This window comes from Pteropus medius, unplaced genomic scaffold, assembly GCF_902729225.1.
Source record: "Pteropus medius unplaced genomic scaffold, Ma_sr-lr_union100, whole genome shotgun sequence".
In the NCBI taxonomy this organism is placed as follows: domain Eukaryota; kingdom Metazoa; phylum Chordata; class Mammalia; order Chiroptera; family Pteropodidae; genus Pteropus; species Pteropus medius.
In genome coordinates this window covers 3,643,534-3,668,332 of record NW_024352783.1, presented here as the reverse complement: position 1 = coordinate 3,668,332, position 24,799 = coordinate 3,643,534, and the positions used below count along the sequence as shown (strand labels likewise).

General features: G+C 40.8%; 1 protein-coding gene across 3 annotated transcripts in view; it reads right to left on the bottom strand.

The window, feature by feature from the left end:
- The window catches only part of DNAH9 (dynein axonemal heavy chain 9), a 310,371-nt gene extending 285,878 nt beyond the window's left edge, over positions 1-24,493 (bottom strand). For 2 of the 3 annotated variants that reach the window (XM_039847369.1, XM_039847370.1), the window contains exons 1-5: positions 15,923-16,101; positions 13,144-13,302; positions 11,934-12,064; positions 7,590-7,801; positions 5,768-6,001 (exon numbers count right to left, since the gene is read on the bottom strand). In XM_039847369.1, the coding sequence (XP_039703303.1) occupies positions 5,768-6,001; positions 7,590-7,801; positions 11,934-12,064; positions 13,144-13,302; positions 15,923-15,954 (768 nt within the window). In that variant the 5' untranslated portion in view covers positions 15,955-16,101. Of the gene's footprint in view, positions 1-5,767; positions 6,002-7,589; positions 7,802-11,933; positions 12,065-13,143; positions 13,303-15,922; positions 16,120-24,019 lie in introns of those variants that run through there. The other variant, XM_039847368.1, reaches the window with a different exon arrangement.
- Positions 24,494-24,799: the final 306 nt, after the last annotated feature.

Sequence of the window (24,799 nt, the reverse complement as noted above, 5' to 3'; positions counted from 1 at the left end):
ATTTAATCATCCCAGTTTTGGAGAAATTCTGATTACTAAAAATAATGGATATTTACATTGCTTTCATTTAACAGACACATAATGGACAACACATTTATTTAGGGTCCAATTCAAGGTCTTAGACCTTTTTTATTTCACTATTAAAAGTGTCCCCAATCTCCACTCCACAATTCCCCTGAATTCTCTCTTCCCTTGACCTGCTTAAGCTTGCTTCAGAGTTCTTACCATGCTCTGGAATCATAATATACTATTTGGCATTATATTATATTATTTTTTTAATTTTATATCCATCTTTCTCAGCAGGTTGTAAATGCTCCAGAGGTATCACTGTATCTTCAGTCCCTGAGAGAGTCCCAGATGCTGAGAAATATTGGTCGAATTAATAAATATATGATCTTCAACCTTCGACTTAGCTACAAAACCTCTAGGAGAAGGTGACAGGGTAGTAAAGAATCTAGGAATCATGGACTCAGGAGAAATTGAGAAAATAAGGAAAATTAGACAAGTGAATTACCAAGCAAGGCCAAACTGTGTGTTTGAAGAGCATTGGTTAAGTGCAAGGCAGAAACTTGCATGGTCCTACTCTGAGGGCAGAAGTAAGACAAATGAGGACAAAGAAGTAGATTTGGCCTCAACTTCTAGGTTTAAATTATAAAATTTCTTATATTTGGCCATTTGATCTACAAAAATGATAATTTTATGTGGTTCCACTTAATAAAACGAAACCATTGAATGCCTGGAAATGTCCAACGATAGAATGAACTGCTAAGAGAGGGAGTGAGCTTTCTAACTCTGCATGGATTTTAGTAGAGGTTTGACATCAGAAGTGTTGTAGATAAGATTCCTGAACCTGATGGGAAATTGTCTTGCAACCGTAGAAATAGATTTATCATAATAACCATGACTATATCTTTGATTCTTAAAATATTTCAAGGTAGCTCTTCTTATTGTTTATTTAGAAGTCTCACAAAACAGATAAAAGACAATTTAAACCAATATGAGATTTAAATGATATTTTTAAATATCCATTTTTATTCATCACAGTTGTAAACTTGTGAAATTCATTATGCCACATACAGGCTGAAAATGTCATCTTGAGAGGTAGTATATGTAGCACATGGAAAGAGCCTAGTACAGGGGCAAAAACCATGGGCTCACACAACACTGGTCTGTCAGTTACTAGCTATGTGACTTAAAGCAAGACACAACTTTTCTAAGCCTCACTTCCCTGACCTGCAAATGGATTCATTGATACCTGACTTGCCATGAGGTTACTGAGTGACATGAAAAATGCCTTGGTGGGATTGAATAAATGGTAGCCATTGTAATTAAAATCACTCTGGTGTCATTGGATCAGATTAGTGGATAAGAGATGTGTAATGGTTGATAAACAGGTGCTCCTTTCCAGATAGCACAAAGAACATGGGTTCCAGGCATCTGACTGGACTGACTGGGTCCTATTCTTATGAAAAACCATGCAACTGTTAATGGGGTGGTAGGAGGGGCTTCCATTTGTGCTATGGCCCTTGAAGTGGAAAATCAAACTTGGGGGTAATGGCAAGCCCCACAAATACAAGCTTGTTCTCGAAAGAAAGGTCACACTGCCCACCTTAAAAGAAATGCCTTCAGAATTCATTAAGGGAAAGCACAAAGCAGACATTCATAGATGAAAATCTCAAAAGGTCATTGGGAAAAAGACTGTTTACCGGACAACAGCGGCCAACCTTATGCAGCTAATGGTCTCCTACGTGAGCACATGCTCAGGCAGGACTGAAATGGAAGCCTGCCCAATTAGACCTGGATGAAAAGAGGCGGTAGAGAGACTGGAGATGGCAGAAAGAACAAGGGAAACGTGGTGTATATTAGGTCAGCTTATTACCTATCTCCCTGCTAATCACCTCGCATAAAACCTCAGCAGGAAATCATTTTGCCTCTAAGTGAATCACAGCTTTACAGAAATTTTATAATGAAAGAAATGAGGGCTCTTTTCAAGCTGCTTACTTACTGCATTGTTTGGAGGGAAGAGGCCGCAGGCAGAAACATAAACAGGAGATCTGCAGCATCTACAATATTATGGCACAAAAATGAACTCTGTGTGTGCGGCGTGTGTATGTACATGGTATGAGGTATACGTGTGTGTGTGCTGTGTGTGGAGTGTGTGGAGATGTATATGTGTTGTATGTATTCTGTCTGGGGTCTGGCGTGTGTGTAGTATGTGTGTGGGTTATGGGGTGTGTGTGCATGTGTGTGGTACATGTGTGATGTATGTGATATATATGTGTGTACAGTGTATGTATGTTGTATGAGCTGTATAATGTGTGTGTTATGTATTGTATGTGTGGTATTTGTGTGGTGTGTATGTGATGTGTGCATGGTGTTGTATGTATGTGTGTGAGTATAGTGTGTGAGTTGTGTGTAGTGTATGTGTGCAGTGTGAACTGTGTGTATACAGTGTGTGTGTGTATGTGTGTGTGTTTGTGTGTGCAAACTGGACCATTCAGCAGGAAGGCAGGGTGAGGGAAGGAATCAAGAAGTAGCTGAAAGATTCTTTTTCTCTTCGATTTTTGACTGTTCGTTCAAATTGCAAAGATTTTATATACTTTTGGGATTTCCTTAGCAAGCTGTAAAGTCAAATATTTTTCTTTCATGGAATGTGAATTACAATTTTACCCAAATGACTTTTTTAGAAAAAAGACCTAGAAATCATGTGGTAAAAACAGAGTGTGCAAAGGCAAAATAGAGTGTATAGGGCAGAATAAAATCACAGAACCAGTTTGGGACCCTCAGAATGGAGGGAGGGAGGAAAGCACACTTGTAGAACCCCCTAGGGAAGTATCCAAGTTTGGTGGAAAGATGATACTTGGAACCACTTGCCTTTGGGTACGAATCCCTGCTAAACCTCTCAGAGTCATGTCATGCTGGGCAAGTGAATTGATGTGCCATGTTTAACTGTTCATTTGTTACAGTAAGGGGATTGATACCTATCTCTTATGATGGTTGTAAGGGTGCAGATTCTGGCATGAGATAGGCTCTTGAAATATGTTAGTTCTTTATTTTTCTATTATTTTTCCTTCCCCTGCTCAAGGGTTATCTTTCTAAGAGATTAGCTGTATTATGGTTGTGAGGAGGAGGAGGACGATGGTATCTTGAGAATGCAATTACTCCACAGGCTGCAGATCTGCTTAAAAATGCTCAGCAGCATACTGCACCCCCATACCCCTTCCTCATCATTTTAACAGGCACCTGAGGGGGAAGAGTCGTCTGCACAATAAAACTTTCTTGTGAAAAAAGAAAAAAAAAAACAAAACAGAAAAAAGCAACATAAATCAGAGGGGAAAAAAATTTGAGAGAACTATGGAGATTAGCATAACCCTGGATGTGAGCATGTAGAGGGTAAATGCACTGATGTAATTTTATTAACTTGGCTTCATGAATTTATTAATTGCAGCTACCCACATCTCAGTGGCCACATACTGTATTAGAACAGCAAGATGAATAAGGCTAGGTTCATGCTAATTTCTTGCTGGAGAGAAGTAGATTAATCCCATTTCAAACAGGCATCGATCACAGAGTTACACAGAATGTTAACTAAAGGGCTGGGTACATGAAATCTGCTTGGAGACAATCAATAGTCCCATGTCTTGCTGCACTGAGCTGAGTAGGAAGAAGTGGGGGATGAGGCTGAGCAAACAATTGCTCCCAAGAGAGAGGGCAACAACTACTAGGACAGGGGTGTAAGGAGCAGCCACAAGAAAAAGAAAAATCATGGAAATTCAGGATGAACAAAGAGCTAAAGGGAAACAAACAAACAAACAACAAGCTTGGAACAGAGACGGGGAAGACAGACAAATAGAAAGGGAAGGAAGAGGAAAAATAAAGTAAAAAAGAAAAGCAGTAGAGAAAAGAAATAGTGGAGTTTGACCTAAGAGCAAAGAAGTGAAGACAGAGTATGGTGGCATTCAAGTCATCCTCTAATTAAACTGGGGCAACTGCTTTTCATTCCTCTGTGCCCTTGAGTCAGAAAGAAAAAGGAGCCGGAGAGCTGACTATTGTGAAGATAAATGACTCTGAAGAGACTTGTGGCCATGGCTGCATATATTTACTGAATATACCCCTCAGATTAGGTAGCCTAATGTTAGAATAGCTGTCTCTACGCAAAGTCACATCATTAGCATGTGTGCATAGTGTCTGAGGCCCCAGCCCCATAGTTATTTCTGAGCTGTGCTCCACTTCCACTCCCAGGGACCTCTGTAGGACTGAGGAGCCTGCAAGGTAGGTGGTAATGGCACCCTGGTGAGCCATGCCTGGGGCAGGTTGGAGCTGGAAGTCTGTCACCTTGGCTAAACAATGAGAGAAGGGAGGGGAAGGGAGGAGAGACTAAAATGGAAATGACTGCAGATAAAGAAGACATTTAGGAAAAACCAGATATCAATTATTTATACTCTCCATGATCCCGATGAAGAATTTAAGGTGCACTTTTCATAAGTTCTAGCTTCTGGCTTTTTAGCTTCTATATTTTCTGTCTCTACACCCTTTCTCATCTTTCCCTGGTGAATTCCTACTCCAGTTTCTAAATTTACTTCTCACACTTCCCATTCTCTCAGAGCCCCTCTGTGTTAGGGATTCCTCTTTCTTGTTCCCAATAACACACTGATTTTGTTTGTATCATGGCTTTTAATAAACTTTGCTGAAATTTTCTGATTCTGTTTCTTTCCATTCCTGGATCTCCTCTACTAGTCTGTCTATTTTCTCTTGTGCTCTGGCTATTGGCTTCTTATAGGTAAGCCATTATTTGAGTCATCATTGAATCCTCAGTGTATAGCTCAGAGCCTGGTAAGTGGTGCTGCTGGATCGATGTTTTTGAACTGAAATGAATAGATTCAATCTCTTATTTTTGTCCTTATAATCCCACAGTTTGTGCCACTCATCATAGCCTCCTCTTAACATATCCTCTCTCATTATCTCAAATCTCTGCTAATGATAGCTAAAAACATGATTTTAATTCCTTCTCAGTCTCCTTGGCTACTTTCCTAATCTTGAGCTTGACCCTGAATTTCTTTAAAAAGTTTTAAAATAAGTATGCATTTCGCTTTATTGTGCCCACTGCCTTCCCCTCACAAAGTTCAATCAGCAATATAGTATTTTACAGTGTTAAAAAGACTTGTTAGCCATATTAAATGTTGAAGGCAAAAACAATTTTTAAAAGTTTCATGTCTCCTCACCCTGGTCCTTGACTAATATTCATACTAACTTTTAAATAATTGGGAAAAAGATAATTTGAGCAAAAGTCACGTTTCTTTTGCATGGAGATTCAGTTAGTCTTATTGTTTTTGGAGCTACCTTCAGGGTGAAGGAGCGCAGAAGGATAAGTTCAAAGCAAAGCTTTGTGCAAATGGCCAGCTGTACACAGATTAGCTCATTTGCATTTTGCATATCAGATTTTCTAGCAAGAGTTTATTTAAAACAAAGTTTAAAGTTATGGGCAATTTAAAAACCAATTAGTTTGAATTAGTTGACTCATTCCTTGAGCTTTCTTCCTAAATGAGTCTATGATCAGAATTTCTTAAAATTCTAATAGACCCACCATTGCATGATAATCAATACAAATGATCAATACAAATATTTATTGAATCTTATTATGGGTTCTCCAACCAAAAGAAGATTGGCCGCCATGTTGTGTTGGTCATTTTCCTATTTCACTTTTTGGATCTCTGATCTGCTTACTCCAGCATGGAGCTGAGAGCCTGAGGTGAATGAACACTCTCACCTGCACCATGTGCAGTCGTCTCAGGAAGCCATCCAATCGCACAAAGACCAAAGAAGACTGGAAATCCCACTCCTTGACTTCCTGGTCCTCTTTGAAGTAAGTGTGGAGATTCTCCCTTCTGTCCTGAAAAATCTGCTTGAAGAAGTTCAGGGTGTCCATGACCACTTGAAGTTTTCTCTGACTTTCTTCTACCTCACTTCTCATGAGGTCTTCTGGACTGAGATAATCAGAAGCCTGGAATGCAAACACAATAGTGTCACTAAGCTTGGTTGCAAGTGCAAGACATCTCACAACGTTGCCAAAATGAACTCTGAAGAGAATAATTGCCTGCATTATATTTTTCAGAAGCATATTATAGGAAACATTTGACTCCATGCCCACAGGAGGACTGGGACCTGGGCTCAAGCCAAATAGTCAGTGATTGGCTCAGGGGTAGGGAAGTGACCAATTGGAGATGAGGAAACACCATGAATCTTTTTTGGGGCTAGCTGGGGATGGGGCAAGTGTTCTTTCCTAGGTTTCTTTTCTGACTTACTGATTTTCTACAGTAAAATAATTTGAGTGCAAGAATTCTGTGAATCATAATTATTTTCCTGTCTCCTAGAGACTTAAACCTGGAGAGCTGTCAAGATGAAGCTGTTAGACAGCCATTTTCAGGGAGGACAAGAAATAACTGAGTCCTGATGGCATTATGTAAGGTTTAATGGTAAGTCCAGGTTGAAGCTAGTCTTACTATAGACTTTCAAGGTACCCGAGCCAATACGTTTTCTCCTTGTTGATACTAGTTTTGGTTGAGTTTTCTTATATTTTCAGCCAAAAGAGTCTTGGCTGACAAACATGGAGTGATGGAAGAGCACTGGTCTAGTCATCAAATAACCTTGCTTCCAATCCTAGGTTGGGTAACATCTAGCAACTTAGTTAACCTCTCTGAGCCTTAGCCCACATTTTAAAATCATCATCATCATCCAAATAAGGCTCTCCCTGCCCACAGGGTTCACCTGAAAATGACCACAATCATGAATGTCACAGCAATTGGAGTCTGCAATGTGCTCTATAGATATTATTATTAGTTATTCTTTGAACTTGTTCATTGTTTCTTCAGGGTCACAGCTCCTTAGGGGGAAAAAAAGCCAGTTTGGGAGAAGGTCATCCAAACCTCCTTAAGGCCTCCAGTTCTGTTCACAGACACATTCTTCATGGTTTATACTGCCCTGGTTGATGCTACAGAAATCCCTAAGAAGGGAGAGCATAAAGTGTGTGATCTAAGAAGCTGATCTGTAGCTCATGGGCACCAAGTTCTTAGCGGCACAGGGCACTCTGTAAGCCTTGCCATGCATGACTGCATAGGAGCCTCACAATCACCCAGCTACCCTGTGAGAGGGTCCTCTTCTTTTTAACATTGCAAAAAGGAGAAAAGTGAGACACAGAGCAGATAAGTGACTTGCCAGATACATACAACTAACAAGAGGTGATGCAGGATTTGGCACAGGGACGTTTGACTCTAGAGGCAGCATTCTTAACTGTTAGGTTTCACCTCTGACTTAATACCAGTCTGTCAGCCCAGATCATTAAAAAGGTCAAAATTCACCACCCTCACCCTTCATCGGACCCCGGATTTGGGGCAGAGAGGAAAGGAAGACCAGGCTTTCCATATATTCCAGCACTACTGAAAACGTGTATTACTGGTTTGTGATTAGTAAAATAAATCAAGTGGGAGAACCCTTTGGATGATAATTCTTCCCATGCCCTGAAAAAATGCACACTTTACTCAATGTCAACCAGCCCCTAGAGAGAGGTCATTGAGAATTTTGGGACAGCCAACCTGCTGGATGAGAAGATTGCAGATCTCCTGGAGCAGCACAGTGAGCCGCCCTGGGGAGCGGTAGGACTTGCACGAGGCCCAAATCAGACAGACCACGTGGAGCAGAGGTCGCAGCCATGGCTTCACCTCTGGAAACTCCATGCCCTCTAGGGTTTCTAGGTGGTGGTAGAGTGGCATCAGATGTGTGTGGATGTCCTGCGCCTCTGTCAGAGCTGGAAGAAATTGAAGACAGTCACCCTACCCTTCTTAGGGCCCATACCCACTGAGTTGGAGCCCTGGTGCCTGGAAAGAGAAGGATCTGCAAAGCGATGACTACAGTTTCTCCCTAAACTGAGAGAGCAGAAGGCTGGCTGATTCCCATAAACTTTTCAGCTCTTATGAGGAAATACTGAAATATGAAGGGCCCTGGACAGCTAGGATAATGGTCTGAGGATCCTCTCTCATATCATTCCTATATCTGGACTTCTTCCTGGCCCTCTCAGCCCCAGTCGAGTGTCTGTGTTTGGAATATACTCATTAATTATTTGCTGATTCCTTGGTGTCTAGTATCTCTTGAGGCAAAACAAAATAGATGACAGAGAATAGATTTTAGAGTCTGAAAGATCTGGCTTCAAATGCCTACCCAGACACTTAACAGTTGTAAGACTTTGGGCACATTTAACCTCTCTGAACCTCAAAAATAGGCTGGTGAGTAACTAATGAGTTCTTGTGAAGGTCTGAAGGTAGCACAAACAGAATCTTCATACATAACTAGCACAGTGACGAACTAAAGCAGGCGTTCCATAAATGGTAATGTCTCTGATAAATATTTGCTAATGAAGAATCTCATTGAGTTCTTATGGAAGATAAGTCACAGACTGATGATGGCAAGTTCTACTGGTTTTCAAAGCCAAGAAAATCTCCTATCATTTCTTTTGAATACACCCAAGAAAAGAGAGGTGACTTTCACCAATAATCTTGTGGTGACTGAGAGGGAAAAGTAGGAAAACCAGTAGCATCAGGTATTAATTCTTCATAGCAACTTAAAAAGAATGTAAAAGTCCACTGAATAAACTAAACTGCAAGGGAGTGTTTATAAAGGCTGGTTCTTTCCTAGGCAGATCATCAGGCACTATCATATGAGAGCAGATGGCATTAGGTTATATTATGTGGAAGAAGCTCTGCATTCATTTTAAAGGAAGCTCAAAATATACCTATTTAGTAAACAGTTTTACTATGCTAGGCATTGTCCTACTTACTAGACATATACTATCTCATAGAAAACCCTGCAAAGTAGCTTTATTATTCCTACTTTATAAATGAAGAAATTAAGACCTAAGCAACTTGCCTCAGGTCTTCTTGTGAATTGGCCAGCTCTGCCTAGCTGAACAAAAGCAATATTGTTCCAAGTTTATTATGTTAAACCCCTGGATTGATGGCTGTGAGACTCACTTCACACAAGAGTTTGTGATGTATGCATTTGTACTTTATATATCAAATGGAGTTGCGGATAGTATGTGAATTGAATTTTTAAAAGTCAAATATCATGGCAAATTGATTAGAGCAGTAATTCTTAAATGGGTGAGCTGGAGGTATCAAACCATTGCGTGGGGCTGAGGGATAACAGAATTCAACAACCGTTCTAATGAGTATGTGCTCTAGTTTTCACAGATGCCATGAGGAAAGAGGCTGAGACCATCAAGTCAGAGAACTTTTTCTTTATCCTTTTTTTTTTTAAGCTAAAACCTCCTTTAATCATGCAAATAAACACGCCACTGATTTTAAGAGCATAATATTTGAGGGGTGGCTCATCCAGTCCAGGATGCAATCACTTTGGCTTGGAAGGCAATTGAAGAAAGAGAGATGAACAGAGTTAGGCTCACATCTTTTAAAACTGTAAATATAAATGGGCAGTTGTACAGTGATGAACAGTAAATTTTTAACAACAGGTTCTTCTGGGACAAAAGACTTTATTCGTAGCATTCACTGATTTCTGTGGTGTATTTACTACCAATATGCCCATCATGTCTGGTTTCAAGCTACCAACTGGACTTCACTGAGTGTTGGAGAGGAAGAGTTGAAAAGATTTGCATATAGTGGGCCCTTATGAAAAATTGCAAGCCAATTCAACTCTGCTCCAGAGCATCACCGGACTTTGACTTCTCTTCCACACATATCCACCTGCAAAAGTCCCGATGGGTAACCAGGTTATACTATGCCAATCTTGGCTCCTAGTGGCCAGAGATGAGAACTCCTTGATTAGTCTATATTACCCTTGTTGTTTTCCCCTCCAAGGTACTGTTGCTTCCTGTTTTCCAAGGTTCTTCATTGCCCAACCAATTCCACTTCAGACCATTTCGTTTCTACACATTTTCTTACATTCTTTTAACCTCCTCCTTTATTTCTCACTCTTTCCTAATCCGTACCTACAAATCCAGAAATATTTCTTTTCCTCGCCCTCTCTCTAGTCTGTCAGTGGGTCAATGAAAAACCCTGATCATAACTAATATGAATAATGTACATAGTATATCTATGGAGGATAAAAAAAGACAGATTCTCTGAAATTAAATGAGAAATGAGAAAATTAATTGCCAGCCTCTAAAATATTTTTATTTTGCCAAGACCCCACCAAAATTTCTGACCAAATCTCTACCTAACTCTTCTAATCAAAGTTTTGCTTCCATCATCAGAATTGTTATATATTTCAAGGATTTCTATTTTTACAGTAGTGTTTATCTGGTACTATTATAATTACGTTGTTTTTTTCTAATTTCGTTCATTGCCGTCATATACTCTATTGCAAACAACTTTTTGAAGCTGGAGTGGGAAAACAAATCTTTTAAAAAAAGTAATCAATGTGAATGATCATAATCTATTAATCTATTAATGTAAAAAAAATATACTTGGGGATCTAAAAAATCAACTCACAAATATACTTTTACTACATGTTTTATTTCAGAGTCCCAAATTATAGCCATTTGCATATTTCCTTTAGATATTTGTCATGTTGGTGTACAACCTATAGTATTATTTAATATTTTTCTCTGAACTGACTCCCATTTTAATCTAAATAAAATCATATAAAATGAAAACTTCAGATCACTACCATAAATGGAAAACTAGTATCATTTGCCAAAAAGTTACTATTTAACACATTTTTAAATATACCTATCCATATGTCTTCCACAATCATCTCTCATACCAATAGTGATATACATACCCCTTTTTTAGACACTCGTACAATTTTTATTGAACTATAAATTGGGAACAACAGTTATTTCTTCTGGGATAAACAATCTCTCAGTGAAGCAATAAACTGGGGCCTCAAGATAGATCTTGTTCTATTATGTACTGGCAGAGTAGACTCTGTGATAAGATTTTAGGACCCAGAAAGACCTCAAAGACTAGCTAATTATGCCAGTTCTTCTCTGTTATATAGCACATGTCAAAAATTACACCATTGGAGCGTTTATTCTTGCATTTGAGTGGTTTTCAAACCCCACACCATTAGGAGAAGGTGGGACAAGGGATCAACCAATGGGCTAAAGACACAGGACACTCTTCTCTTTAACAGAGCAAATATACCTTGATTAATTTTATATTTTAGACTTACACCAGAGATTGTATTTAAAGAAAGAATTCCAATAGAGAAAAAAGTGTTTGAAAATCACTGCCTGGATTAAGTGTAAATCATATGAAATTGCAAATACCTTTAAAAACACATTCTGACCTATGATACTGAAGAGCTACGAGGAGGTCTGAAAAGATAAAGGAAAGAAGCAAAGTACACTGGTGAGGGAAGTGGGAGCCCTGAAAAAATTTACCTACTGCTAATTATAGACTTTGCTGGCTTTGCAATTTTGACAAGGGCTGATCTTGTCTGGTGCTCAGATGGCCAGGAAATTGCAGTCTCATCTGACAGTAGGAATAGAAAAGGCAGAATTGGGCTATAAGTGGAATAGAGACTTCTCAAGGAGCCAGGGGCAAAGGGACCTAAATTCCAGGGGTGAGAGATAACAACAAGCACATGTATAGTGTGGTACAGTCAGTAAAATACATACACTTATATTATATCTCAGCAGCCTAGGGAAGTAATCAGGGAGTGTATGTCCTATAACCATGGTATGCAATAAAGCTCAGAGAGGTTAGGTGACTTTCTCTAGATCACAAAGCAGTGGAAATACAAACAGAGCACAGGATAGCTGCTTTCCTGCTTCTAGATTTGGTATTCTTGCCATCATGCTAGACTGTGTTGGGTTGGAGGGTTCTAAGGACTTGACGCTCCTGAAATCAGAGAGAGAAGATAATTCACTAAATAAAAAATTCGAGTCAAATGCATTTATGAAAATACTTGCTGTTCCTCACCTGCTACAACATCTCTGAACATGGCTTGGAAAGCTGGAAAGTAGCTGCTCTGAAGCTTGTCCAGGAGTCCCACCATGCCTCTCACCTTTATTGTTCTTAGTTGATTATAAATGTATTCCAGATCCTCAGACCTGCAACACCACGGAAAAAGGTGAATACAGGTGAACATCAGGAAACTCAAGGCACAGTGTGATGACACACCCTCAGATAGACAAGAGGAGCCCTGTCTCAGAGTTCTTCCACGGAGGCCAGCTCCAGACCAAATAGCTAAGACATCTGTTCCCAGAACAGTAAGGGCAAAAGCCTGTGTAGGAGATATGGTTCAAAGGGGCAGCTCCAGGAGGTGACAGCAAGAAAAACTGCTGTGACCATCTGGTGGCTCAAAAGCTTGGCAGCTGGAGGTCATTAGCTCTTATGTAAGGATTGGAGTGGGGTAAGAGAGGTGTCAGAATGAGACTTCTGGAGAAGGCCCCACAGTAGGTCAGCAGAATGGTCATAAATCAGGTAAGAGGATGAGGCATTTCAGCATGGTGCCACAAACAGGGCTGGAGCTCTACCGCCATTCTTGGTCATATGACATGGATACTCTCCACTCAATGCAAAGATAGGGACATCTGCCTCAAATATCTGTCTTTCTCCTTTTGAGTAAAAGATTAATCAGCAGGATGATAAATAGGAACAAGAAAGTAGGGAGGTAGAGGGAGAATCAGTAGGAGCATTAATTAGGTCTTTCTGAAACTCTGGGTCTGGGACACAAAGCATGATGGGCTTTCTAGCCCTACTAATGACAGGATGGGAACTTGGAGAGTCTATTCTGCAACCAGCTGTCAAAATCTCTATTTTTCTCCAGATCCTTACAAAAAGTATGTGTAAATAGCCTTGACTGTCCAAGGAGAAGGGATTAGACAAGTATAAAAAATATATGAAAGAGAGTTAATTAATTTTACATGTAGTTGAAAGAATCTTTGAAAAATGTCAGAAGATGTACTGACTACAGCCCAAGAAAGGAGGGGCAACTACTGAACCCTAGGGAAAGTGCACATCTCCCAGAACATAGGGAAACTGTACCCACCCAAATGACACTGAGCTGTCTGCTCTAGGAATGATGAAAAACACCTGGTAGTGAGACCAGACTCAGTGGCTGGCTCCCCCAGGCCATCGTCCTCTTTTAGATATCTGTGTACTCCCCAGGGTTTAAGTATGTGCCTACCTGCTCTTCCAGAACTCCAACTCCACCTTAGGGGTAGGATTGTCCCCTTGTAGGAGTGGCTGGGAAGACTTTCTCTTGAGTACCACTTGCACTTGGTGGATCCATTGGATCACTGAAGATTCAATGGCATAGATGACTGACTTATCTGTGGAATCCAAGCTGGAAAAGACACAACAAATCTCCTGAAACACTGGAAATAACTTAACTCTGGGTGTTCCCCCAAACCGAATCACAATTAAGAAAAAAAAAAATAGGTGGGAAGCTCCATCTAGTTCAGGCATTCTTAACTTTTGTTGGACAATGGACTGTTGAATAGTCAATGAAAAGTACAGATCCTCTCCCCCGACAAAATGCTTATGAATTCATGCATACATAATTAATCATACACAATTATTCAAGACTCAAGGCTTCACCAATATTCTGAAGACTAGTTTAAGAACTTTGACTCCTGTCAAGTCTTTCTGTCAATGCAGAAATACACTGGACAAAAAACATTCACATGACTACCCAACCCTTGTTTGAATCCCACCAATGTCAGCAGGCTCCCCACTTGACAAAGCAGTTCATTCCTCAGTAGATCAGCTCTCCCTGGGAGAAAGTACATCTCTACATTGAGCCACATTTACTTCCCTGTGATTTCCTCATTTTGGTCTTAGTTCTGACCTCTGTATCAAGAGGAAATAGGTTACTTCCTCTTCTACAAGACAAACCATCAGCCATCTGAATACCAATATTAAATTTGCTTTGTCCTCACTTTTCTAGTGAAAAATAGAATTCCCAAGCCTTCTACTTCATATACCTTTTAAACAAACAAACAAACCAGGAATATTTTGGAAGGAGTTAAAAATAAAAAAAATACATTTTGGTTTGCCTTTTCACCAAGTCTTAACTGAAAATTGTTCATGCCAAGAACTCAAGACACAAATGAAAACAAAGAGAGGCTATCATTCACATTTTCATGCCAGGAAACCAACTTCACTTAATTTAATCAAATTCATATTTGTTGAGCAATGATATAGCATAAGTGATTACAGAAGGTATTAAAAGGAGAAGATATTCACCTTCCTGAAATATTATCCAGCCTTTTGGGAAATTATCAAATTTGAACAAAGGGAGACAAACTCAACAACAATTATTTTCACATACACTGAATGTTATGTTAAAAATATAAAAGGAAAAGGAGAAGGGTAATTTGAATTTATTTATTTTGAAAATTGAGTATTTTTAATAAACCACAATAAGTTTTCCAGTTAACTGGGAAATTGCTTCAAATTACATATGTAGCAAATTACTTCCAATAGCAAAAACTCATTATAATTACATTGCCATCCTATGCATTACTTATTCTTCAGATCAAATCATGGGCCCTGAATACACAAAGACAGTAATACATTAGGAAACTCCTGGCATTAGGGCAGACTGAGCTCATGTAGGAAGGCAGCCTGTTGCCACAAACACATAAAAATACTCAGTAGTCTCAGGCATCTGTGGCCAATTGGCATTTGGGAATTTTCCTGTTTTGTTCGATGGGAGTCATTCAACTTGGAAGTCATCTACTTCAGCTTTCATTATGACCTCCTTCCTCCAGATAAACCTTGAAGGTGCATGATTAGTATATCCTGGACATCAGCAGGCCTTCCATTTTGACTCTTGGCCGATCCGTAATCTTAAATTCCTCTTAGTCATTATAGCTACCATTATTAAGCACTACTATACGCTTGGCACTGTCCTAAGAGCTTTATGGATGCCATCTCACAAGAACCCTGAATGTGAGGTAGGTGCTAAGGTCATCTACATTTTATAAATGAGGAAAGTGAGGCTGGGAGAGATTAAATGGTTGCTTCTAAGTCACCTGGCCAGTAAGTGGCAGAGCCTGGATTAAAAGTCAGAATTCCGAGCTATACACTAAGTTCTATGTAACCAATGCTAAAACAACAAGAATGTGATTTTCTTACTACTACCAACAATGGTTTAAAATGAAATTGTTACAGGCATTTTTATTTTAGTGACTTAAAACTCAGCAGAATATATTATTTTCCATGTTTGGAGAATTCCTTTCAATTTAAGCATCTTATTAAGAGTTCCTTTCCCCCTTCCCCCACCCCCTTGAATATATAACAAATGTATCATTTAGATACAGAGCCTAGCTTGAAAGAAAAAAAAAATCCTCATTGGACAGAAACAAAGATAGCTCATAGCTGGAATAGTAAGTGGAAGCTGATGGTGGCTATAACTCTTAAGAGAAGAGGCACAGGATATGTGGACTTGAAGCTCCAATGGAGCCAAATTTGTTTCTATTTGGAAAAAAAATCTCTGAGACCTGAAAAAAATCTCCAGCTGCTAGGGGAGGAGAGCCTGGAACTGTAACAAGAGCCACCAGAGTTAGTTTGTGACATTATGTGCTGGGTAAATGCTGGGAAGTGGCATGGCTGTCTCCCAGACCGGAACTGGGTCTTTGCCAGTGATGAGACACTGTCCTGATAAGTAAAATACTGAAATCAGTGTGGCTGATTTCAGCTCTGAAATAACTCTTGGTGGAAAAAAGGCCACATTGCTGTGATAGCCTTAAAAGACTTCAGGCTGAGGGACTGGGGCAAGAGTAGTAATCAGCAGAAAACATACAGTCTGAAGATGTTGGCCAATAGAGAAGCAGTGGACTTGTGTGCAGAACAGAGAGATGTGCCGAGTCAGGAACAGAAAAGTCATAAAGAAAACATTCGGATAAAACACCATCTCCCATATCTCAGAGGCCCCATACAGCCAGGCTGGCAGTACTTACAGAGTCTTACTTTCAGAATCCACAAATTTCATTTTTTCTGAGCCTACTGGAAGAGGCAGCAAAGTTTTCCCCCTCACTTGTTCAAGGATAACCAGGAGGTCACACTGGAGGCTGTGGGCATGCTGCTGGACATCTTGACATACCACATGAGGCCAGTCTAAGTGATTCTTCTCATTGGCCAAAACAGGGATAACAACCTGTAACAGAGGTGTCCAGGAAAGAAAGGCAGGCATTCTACTTCTGAGATCCAAAAGAAATATTATTCTCAAAAAGGCCCAGAAAGCGATATACAACCTGTATTGCAAGTCACTGTGTTGTAAGGCCTGATATTAAGAACCAACATATATACTTGCTTTACATCTGGTAAAAACAGGAGAGCCTGGAATAGCCTATCACAAGCTTTCATCCCCACTCTGCTCCTGCACATAATGCCCCCTCATCAAACAGCCCTTCTTATCAAGGGGACCAGGCATGGTTGGTGCTTATTCCTGGGTAGTGGGCTTCAGCTCCCTGTCAGCCAATGAAACTATTCAAACAAGCTAATCCCATCCTCCCACAGGAACCAGTGGGCACCACACTCTTGATACTACAAAGTTTGACTCCCACAGCCCCTGGTGGTTCCCTTTGTTCCCAAAGGCAATCCCCTCTGTGTAGCTCTGTGTGACATGGTGTCCTCCCTCCTCCTCTGGGCTATTAGCATATGTGACTAAATAAACTGCCATAGTCTCATCTCACCAGTGTTGTATATGCAGCCATCCCCATAAATCAAGGGCAGGAATCCTATCTAATCAATAGGGTGACTAGGAAGTGATTTAAATAATCACAAAGGCCAGAGGCAAAATATAGAACAAATGCAGGTAAAGCTGACTGTCTCCAGGTGGTGTGAGGGGGCACCTTAAAAAAGTAAAGTGAAGTTGAGGATCTTGAAAGATATCTGTAGGGTGAACATTAGTTAGTTTAAGACACTCAACATAGTTCTTCTTTTGGTACTCATCTCTAGATCCAGAGGTGGACATGTGAACAAATCTGAACCAATGAGAATCAGAACAAAGTCTCTTATTTGAACTTTTAGAGGAAGAGAAGCTTTCTTTTATCTATGAGTCTGGAGCTACTGGTGGTGATCTTGCTACCATATGGAGCCTTAGAACAGGGTCAATATGGAGAAGAGAGAGTTTACAGATGGAGAAAGTCCAAGGCCTATGACATTATCTGAGTTCTTGAATCAGGCCGCTCTTGAACTTTCTGAGCTAGTTTAAATTGAGTTTTCTATCATTAGCAACTTAAAAAAAGTTATAATTAATACAACTTACTAGAAACCTCTGCATGACAAGAGCTCACAAAAAAGGAACACTAGAAAGAAAGACAGAGGATCTAGTAATGTGATAAGGAACTACTAAGTAAATAATGAAAAGGAAATATGAACTCATATGGTTGGTTGGGTTCAGTATATGACCAATAAGTCCATGTGGCAATAAAATAGAACACCTGGATTCTAAAATAGAATACACATATGGATTCTACATGTGAAATCCAAGAGGATGATCCTTGCCTAATCTGTCTGGAAACAATAACTGAACTGAGAACTTAAACCAACAGGTGAACAGAGTGCTTCAAGAAATAAAATGTCAGAAATTGAGCTCAACTCACATTCATGTTAAGAAATGACCCTTGGGCCCAGGGCAGAAAGCCTAACAGGGAAAATAGGATAAACAGGCAGGGACTATATCTTATTTGATCTTTATATATATACACATACGCATATGCATATACACATATGCATACACAGTCCTCCTTTGGGTATGGCTCTCAACAGAGGTTCATAGAATAACTGAATGTTGTATGCTGTTTGAAGAAAAAGTGGTAGGTGGGTTTGGGTTGGATTTTGGAGGGCTTTGAGTGGTAGAAAGATAATGAATGTGAACTCTATGAAATTAAAAGCCACTCGTTCCCTTATTCAATGAATATTTATGAAGCATCAAGTATGTGCTAGTACTATTCTAGGTACTGGGAAGGTACATCAGTGAAAAAAAACATACAAAGATTCCTGACCTCATGAAGTTTATATTCTAGGAGAGAAAGAGTCAACCAACTATAAGATCTATGAAAAAAATAATAAAGCAGTTGAGGATCAGGAATGTGGGGTGGAGGGGTTGCAATTGTAAATGGAGTGATTGGTGCAGGCATCATTAAGAAGGTAACATTTGAACAAAGACTGGAGAGGATAGGGAGAGTGCTGTGCAGATATTTGGGAGAAGCATATTGTAGGTAGAGGGAACAGCCAGTTCAAAGGCCCTGAGGTGGGAGTATGTCTGGTATAATCAAGAAGCAGTGTAGAAGCCAGTGAAATTGGAACAATGCGAGTAAGAAGAATAGGGGTGAGTAAAGGTGGTCAAGTTACATGCAGTCTTGCCTGTAGAATTTTAATTTTTACTCTCAGAGAAATAGAAATCACTGAAGAGATTTGAACAAAGGAGTCACATGATCTGACATCTTTTTTTTTTAGCAGGATCACTCCAGCTGCTGTGTTGATCATCGACTCTAGAGGGCAAAAGTGGAAAAAGAGATCAGTTAGCAAGTTATTAATATAATGCAGAAGACAGTGGCTTGGCATGGGGTGAGGAGAGCAGAGGAGATAATAAAAACTGGTCTGATTTTATATGAATTTTGAAGGCTCAACCTATGTGATTTCTTAATGGATTAACTTTGGAGTTGTGAGGAAAAAAAACAGGACTCAGGACACTCCAAGGTTTGGGACTTAAACAATAGGAAGAATGGAGCTGCCATTAACCGATGTGGGAAAGAATAACAGGAGTGTTTTTGGACATGTCAGAATTTGATATATTTATTGGACTTCTAAATGGGGATATTGAGTACACAGTTGGATATGGTAGTTGGGAGTTCAGAGGAGCATAAAAGACTAAAAATAACAATAATAAATTTAGGAGGTGTCAGATACAGATAGTTTAAAACTCTAAAGCTGAAGGAATGCCCTAAAGGACATGAGAAGAAAAGGTCCTACAGCTCTCCAATTTTAAGAAGTTGGGAAGAAGAGGAGGTATCTCCAGTGGAAACTGGGAGGAATGCCCATGGTGACAGGAGGAAACCAGAAGACTAGTGTTCTGGAAGCCAAGTGAAGAAAGTTCTTCCAGGAGAAGGTCATCATGAGCTGTGCCAAATCCTGCTCACAGGTAAAGCAGGAAAAGGACTGATAAACGGCCATTTGATGTAGTCTAGTGGAGGTCACTGGTGGCACTGACAAGTTCTTTAATCTCTCTCCTGTGCAATGTGAGGGTAAAGCCTGATAAGTAAGTATGAGAGAAAACAGTAAAAGAATGAGACACAACAAGAATAGATACATATTCTAGACATTTTGCTCTAGAGGGGACCATAGAAATGGGATGATAGGTGGTGAAAAGAATGAGGATTTTGTCTGATGGGAATTATATAGTGGAGAAAGGAAAATAAGAATGTAGGAGAGAGGGGAGAATTGCTAGAGCTACCTTCTCAAGGAGATGAACATGGATGGTAGCAGTGTTAGTTTTAGGGCTAGCATCAGATAACAGCAGATAGTCCATCTGCAGCAACGGAAGGAATGTCAGAGTATATGAGTACAGATATTGACAAATGGGGTAGATATAAGAGTTTGGGAAAATTTTATTCTTTTTCCTTTTTTAAAAAACTAAGAAAGAATCGTAAGACTCACAGAATTAGATTGAGAGGAAATTTTGGACATTTGAGGGGGGAAAAGAAAAGAAAGTGCATAATAGTGATCCAGAAGAGCAAGAAAATAATTGGGAGTGTGGGAAGTTGGCTGGGACGCATAAAAGGGCTACTAGAGGTTCAAAGTCATGAATTTAAAGTGGAGTTCTGGTTTTTCACAAGCCCCATTCACCTCATAGGTGCAGGTTAGAGTAGGCAGAGAGCTGAATTTCATCAGGATTGTCATTTTGCAAAACCAGTATGACAAAGTAAAGCAGAAGCCAGTCAGGAGTTTATACAAAAGAATGATAATAATGATGGAGCACAGCAATAAAGATGGGTAAGGAGAGAAAGAACATGGGTGTGGGTGAGGGACAGTGGGAAAACAGTAGGATCAATGGATTGAAGGTCTCAGGAGGGTCATGGGAAATTGGAGGGAGTGAGTTGGAAAGACAGGAGTAGTGGTCAGAAAGGGGATGGTTATTGGTTGGTAATGCAAGGTCTGGGAATGGCCATGGGGAGAGATGGTTAAGATAGGGAGGGGGACATGATCACTGGAGGAGAAAAGTTCAAGGAGCACAGAGGCCAGGTTATTGAAAGGATCACTTATATGTCTATTGAAATAGTAACTGTGGTGAGAGTCACAGTGATCCAGGAATCCAATCATGAAGAAATGAAGGCAATGCCATCAGTACATGCTGCTGCAATGAGGAAAAAGTGGCTTCATCTGATGGCATGAGATTCAAACTTTTCAACAGGGATCTGGAAGCAGCAAGGAGGAGCAAGGAGGACACATATTGCACCTCCAGGAGCAGAGTCACCAGGCTAAGGGAGAAATACAGCTGAGTACATAAGGGATAATTGGGCTTAGGTAGAGCAAGGCGATGAGGATCAGTCAGAGAAGTGAAGAAGATTTTAGGGGGAGGTAGAGTGACAATAATTCTTGTCCTAAATGGGTTACCTACAACATAATACATTCTGTTCCTGGAGTCCTAATATATTATTTCTAAGTTTAATGACAACCCTGATAGGTAGTTTGACCCCGACAGAGGTGCTCACATCACACTGATAAATTTGACAGAACCAGGATTTGAATCCAGGTCTATCAGACTCCCAATCTCATGCTTCCTTCACAAAACTCAAAACTTCAAAACAGCTTCCAAGTTTCAGAGCTCTAGGAAAGAACCTGGCAGCAGTAAATAAAATGACTGGGAGAAGGGAGAAAGGGAACAAAATTAGTTATTAAATTCTATCAATTCGTTTTTGGAAATATTTGCTGGATGGATTTTTTTTTTAACTGTGTACTAGTATAATGGGGCACACCTACCCCACACCCACCCCTAACACAACACAAGAAGACCTCTCAGCCAGGTGGGATCTTTTGGCTTTAGTTATGCTGAGTCCAAGGTGGAAGGAGGAGGGGAGCCTGTAGCCAGGGGTTAGCTAATCCACAGGTGGAGAGGAAAGTAAGCAGGAAAGCTGGGAGGGAAAGGAGGGACTTCAGGGGTGAGGGGTTAAGCAGAGTTCTGAAGAGGCACTGGATCAACTTCAACTTCAGGGTGTGTAAAAGAAGCAGATGGGAGAGGAGCATGTGAATGGCCTAAGGATTGCTGTTAGAGGTTTTGAGAAATGAAAGTAAAGGCTTAGAGGTATTTTAAAAATAAATTATTTTATTTAAATTTTTTAATAGATAACAAATTTACATGGTACAAATTTTAAAAGTACAAAAGCTTGTACAGTGGAAAATAAGTCCTCTAGATACCCTGGTACCTCAGTCACCCAGTTCGCCATAAGGAACACTCTGTTAATGAATGGTCTTCCTCTCTTCTCTCCCTCTTTACCCATTCCTTCTCTCCCTCCTCCTTACCTTTCTTCTCCTTCCTCTCCTCTTCCCTTCTCTCCCTCTCTCCTTCCTCCCTTCTCCTTCCATTCTTTTTATCAGAAACAGTAGCATATTATATATATAAGTATGTGTGTGTATATATATATATAAATTATATATATATTATATATTATATATATATATATATATATAAATTTTGCACTAAAAATTATCTTAAATTGCAGCATTATCCACAATAGCCAAGAAGTAATAGAACCCTAATGTCCATCCATGGATGAATGGAAAAGAAAGAGATTAAAAAGTACAAACTGGTAGTTACAAAATAGTCATGGGGATATAAAGTACAGCATAAGGAATATAGTAAAAAATATTGTAATAACTATCAGGTGGGTACTAGATTTACTGGAGTGATCACCTTATGAGTTATATAAATGTCTAATCACTATATTGTACACATGAAACCAGGATAATATTGTCAGTTTTAATTGAAAAATTAAAAAAAAAATTTAAAAAAGAAACAATGGAATACTATTCAGCCTTTAAAAGGAAGGAAATTCTGTCATATGCTATAACATAGATGAACCTTGAGGACATTATGCTAAGTGAAATGCACCAGTCACACACACACACACACACACACACACACACACACACACAAATACTAAAAGATTCTACTTATGTGAGATAACCAGAGGTCAAATTCATAGAGACAACCATCATATAGAATGATGGTTTGCAGAGGCTGTGGGGAAAGGGAGGGGGAGAGTTATCATTCAGTGGGTACAGAGTTTCAGTCATGCAGGATCGGGAGGGTTCTGGGGATTTGTTGTGTAATAACATGCATGTGGTTCACATTATTGTACTCTATACTTGGAAATTGTGAATTTTATCTTATGTGTTGTTTTTTTTTTTGCCTCAACAACAAAAAAAATATCTTAAGTATTGTTTCACATCAATCACTCCTTTTAATTATAGATGGACCTTAATTCCTTCACCCAGTCCCCAATGATGAACATTCAGTTTGTTTCCAATCTCTTTCAATGAAAATTCTTGAACATTTGAGGGTTTGTATTACTTTAAAATTACTTTTGGTCACTGGAGTACATTTCCTTGGCCATGACACAACTGTGAGATGGACCTGCTGTCTCCCACAAACATGAGGTACAGTTCCATCTCTGATCCTTTGCTCAATCTGTTCCCCATTCCTGAAAGTTATCTTGCTCTCTACCCTAATCCTTCTCTTTTGTTCAGGAGCCAGTTCAACATTTGAGGCTAAGCATGGCTCTCATGCCACACATGTATCTCTCCTCTGAATCCAGTGACACTTCTTTCTACCATCATCTTTCATGAGGAGATTTGATCCAAGCTTGAATTTCTGCAGGGATGGTGTTCAGCCAATGCACAACAGTAAGTCATTCTAGTTGTTAATATACTGAAATATTTCCATATCTACTGAGAAATCTAGCTTTCCTGGGCCCCTAGAGAGTTCCTGATGCTTCTCTTCCCACAGCCTCCTCATAAAGCATCTAAAGGGCCAACACCTAATGTAGCAGGGAGCCTCCAAAACCTGGGTCCAGCATTGAGGCCAACTTTAGGTAAGCTCTATCTCCACCCTGTCAGACTATTTAAAATATTTTCGATATATGATTAATTTCATGGAGATCTTGTCTTTATTTCTTTGGCAATCCCCATAGCACCTATCACACGAAACATCACAAAGGCAGTACTCTGTAAATATTTACTTCGAACCTGCAAGATCCAGGGTATCCAGCCTCCAGAAGCATATACATTCAACTTAAAGAAAGTGTATTCCCATTCTAGAAAGATCTAAATGTCCCAAGAATCTCTCCTGAGCACTCCTCTTAAATCTCCTGCATTCTTGAGGCTTCTCCTGTGATGCCATCAAAGCGTTCCATAATTCACATCTCACATCTCCAGAGATCTTCTTCCCTGAGTTCCATGCAGGCCTCTCCAAACTCCTGTTGGACACTTTCAATTGGATGCCCTAACTTATCTGGGCACAAGGCTGACCTTTGGTTCATGGTTGTGTAATGAATGAGATGAAAATCAAAACCAAACCACCAACCACTTTTAACTCTTTCCCAGAAGTAAACACTATTTATATGGCCTTTCACCTCTTTCACCTCACTGACCCAAAAGAAATGCCTCTTTGTTCACCACTTCCAATCTTCTTCGGTGCCAGCTTACAGGAGATATTTAAATAGCCTTAAAAAGAGGTCAGGCCCCAGGAACTCCGCAGATACGGCTTCCACTTAACTTTGCCTTGAACCATGACCACGACTGAACCGAGTCTTAGACCCTCGAACTTTCTCGTCTAACCTGGCCCCTGCTCAGATTTCTCCAGCTTGCTTCTCAGAAGTCATTCCCATGTCTCAGCTTCCATCCAGCCCCGCCCCGCAACCATCCCCTTTTCTTTGGACTAGAACAGCTCCGAATCTTCGCTCTCCCATGGTCCCGCCCCTCTGCCATGGCCCCGCCTTCCTCCCTCCCCCTCTCCAGAGGCTGCTGGCGCAGGGTCACCAACCCACCCTCACCTCAGAGAACAGCGCGGCCAGGTGCTCCAGAGGCGCCGCGGGCACGTCTCCGCAGAGCACTGCGCCGCGAAGGCTGTTGGGCCCCGGCGGCTCGGGCCTGGTGCGCAGAAAAAAAAGCCCCTTAGCACGAGGCGTGCTGGATTCGGGGGGTCCCGCATCCAACCCCGGCTGCACGGCTAGGCCCCCCGGCCCGGGCCGCACCACCAACAGAGGCCGCGGCCCCTCGGCAGCATCGCGGTCCAGGAAGGAGTGGAGCAGCTGCTCCGCTTCGGCCGTGCCCGCCCAGCGTTCCCAGGCGCCCGCAGCCGGCCGCAGGCTCTGGACCACGTAGGCCCCCAAGAGTCGCAACCGTGGGTCCGCGCCGGGTTCCTGGTGAGCGTTCTCAGCCAGCGCAGACCGCTCCTCGGCGCTCGGCATCGCGCGCGAACTCGGACTGCGGCGGTTTCCCTAGCGACGGGGACGCGGCCAAGACTCCCTCCTCCGCTGCCCTCCTATTGGGCACATGACTCCTGGCCCCGCCCCTTGCAGTCTAATGAGGTAGGAGAGGGAAGGCAGGGGAAGGGGTGGGAGTGTGTCGCTGTGTCGCTAGGAGACCAGCCGACGCTCCAATTTAGTGTCTTGTCTCTTGGATTGCAGTGTTTAACGGGTTACTGTCCAGGCCAATAGTTTATTGATAAGGTGCGTGGAAGGGAGGTCAAGGATGTAAATGCTGTTAGGATTCTGCTGGCTAAGGTCAGATTACATTCTTTAGAGGTCTCCGAGCACAAAAATATTATAGTT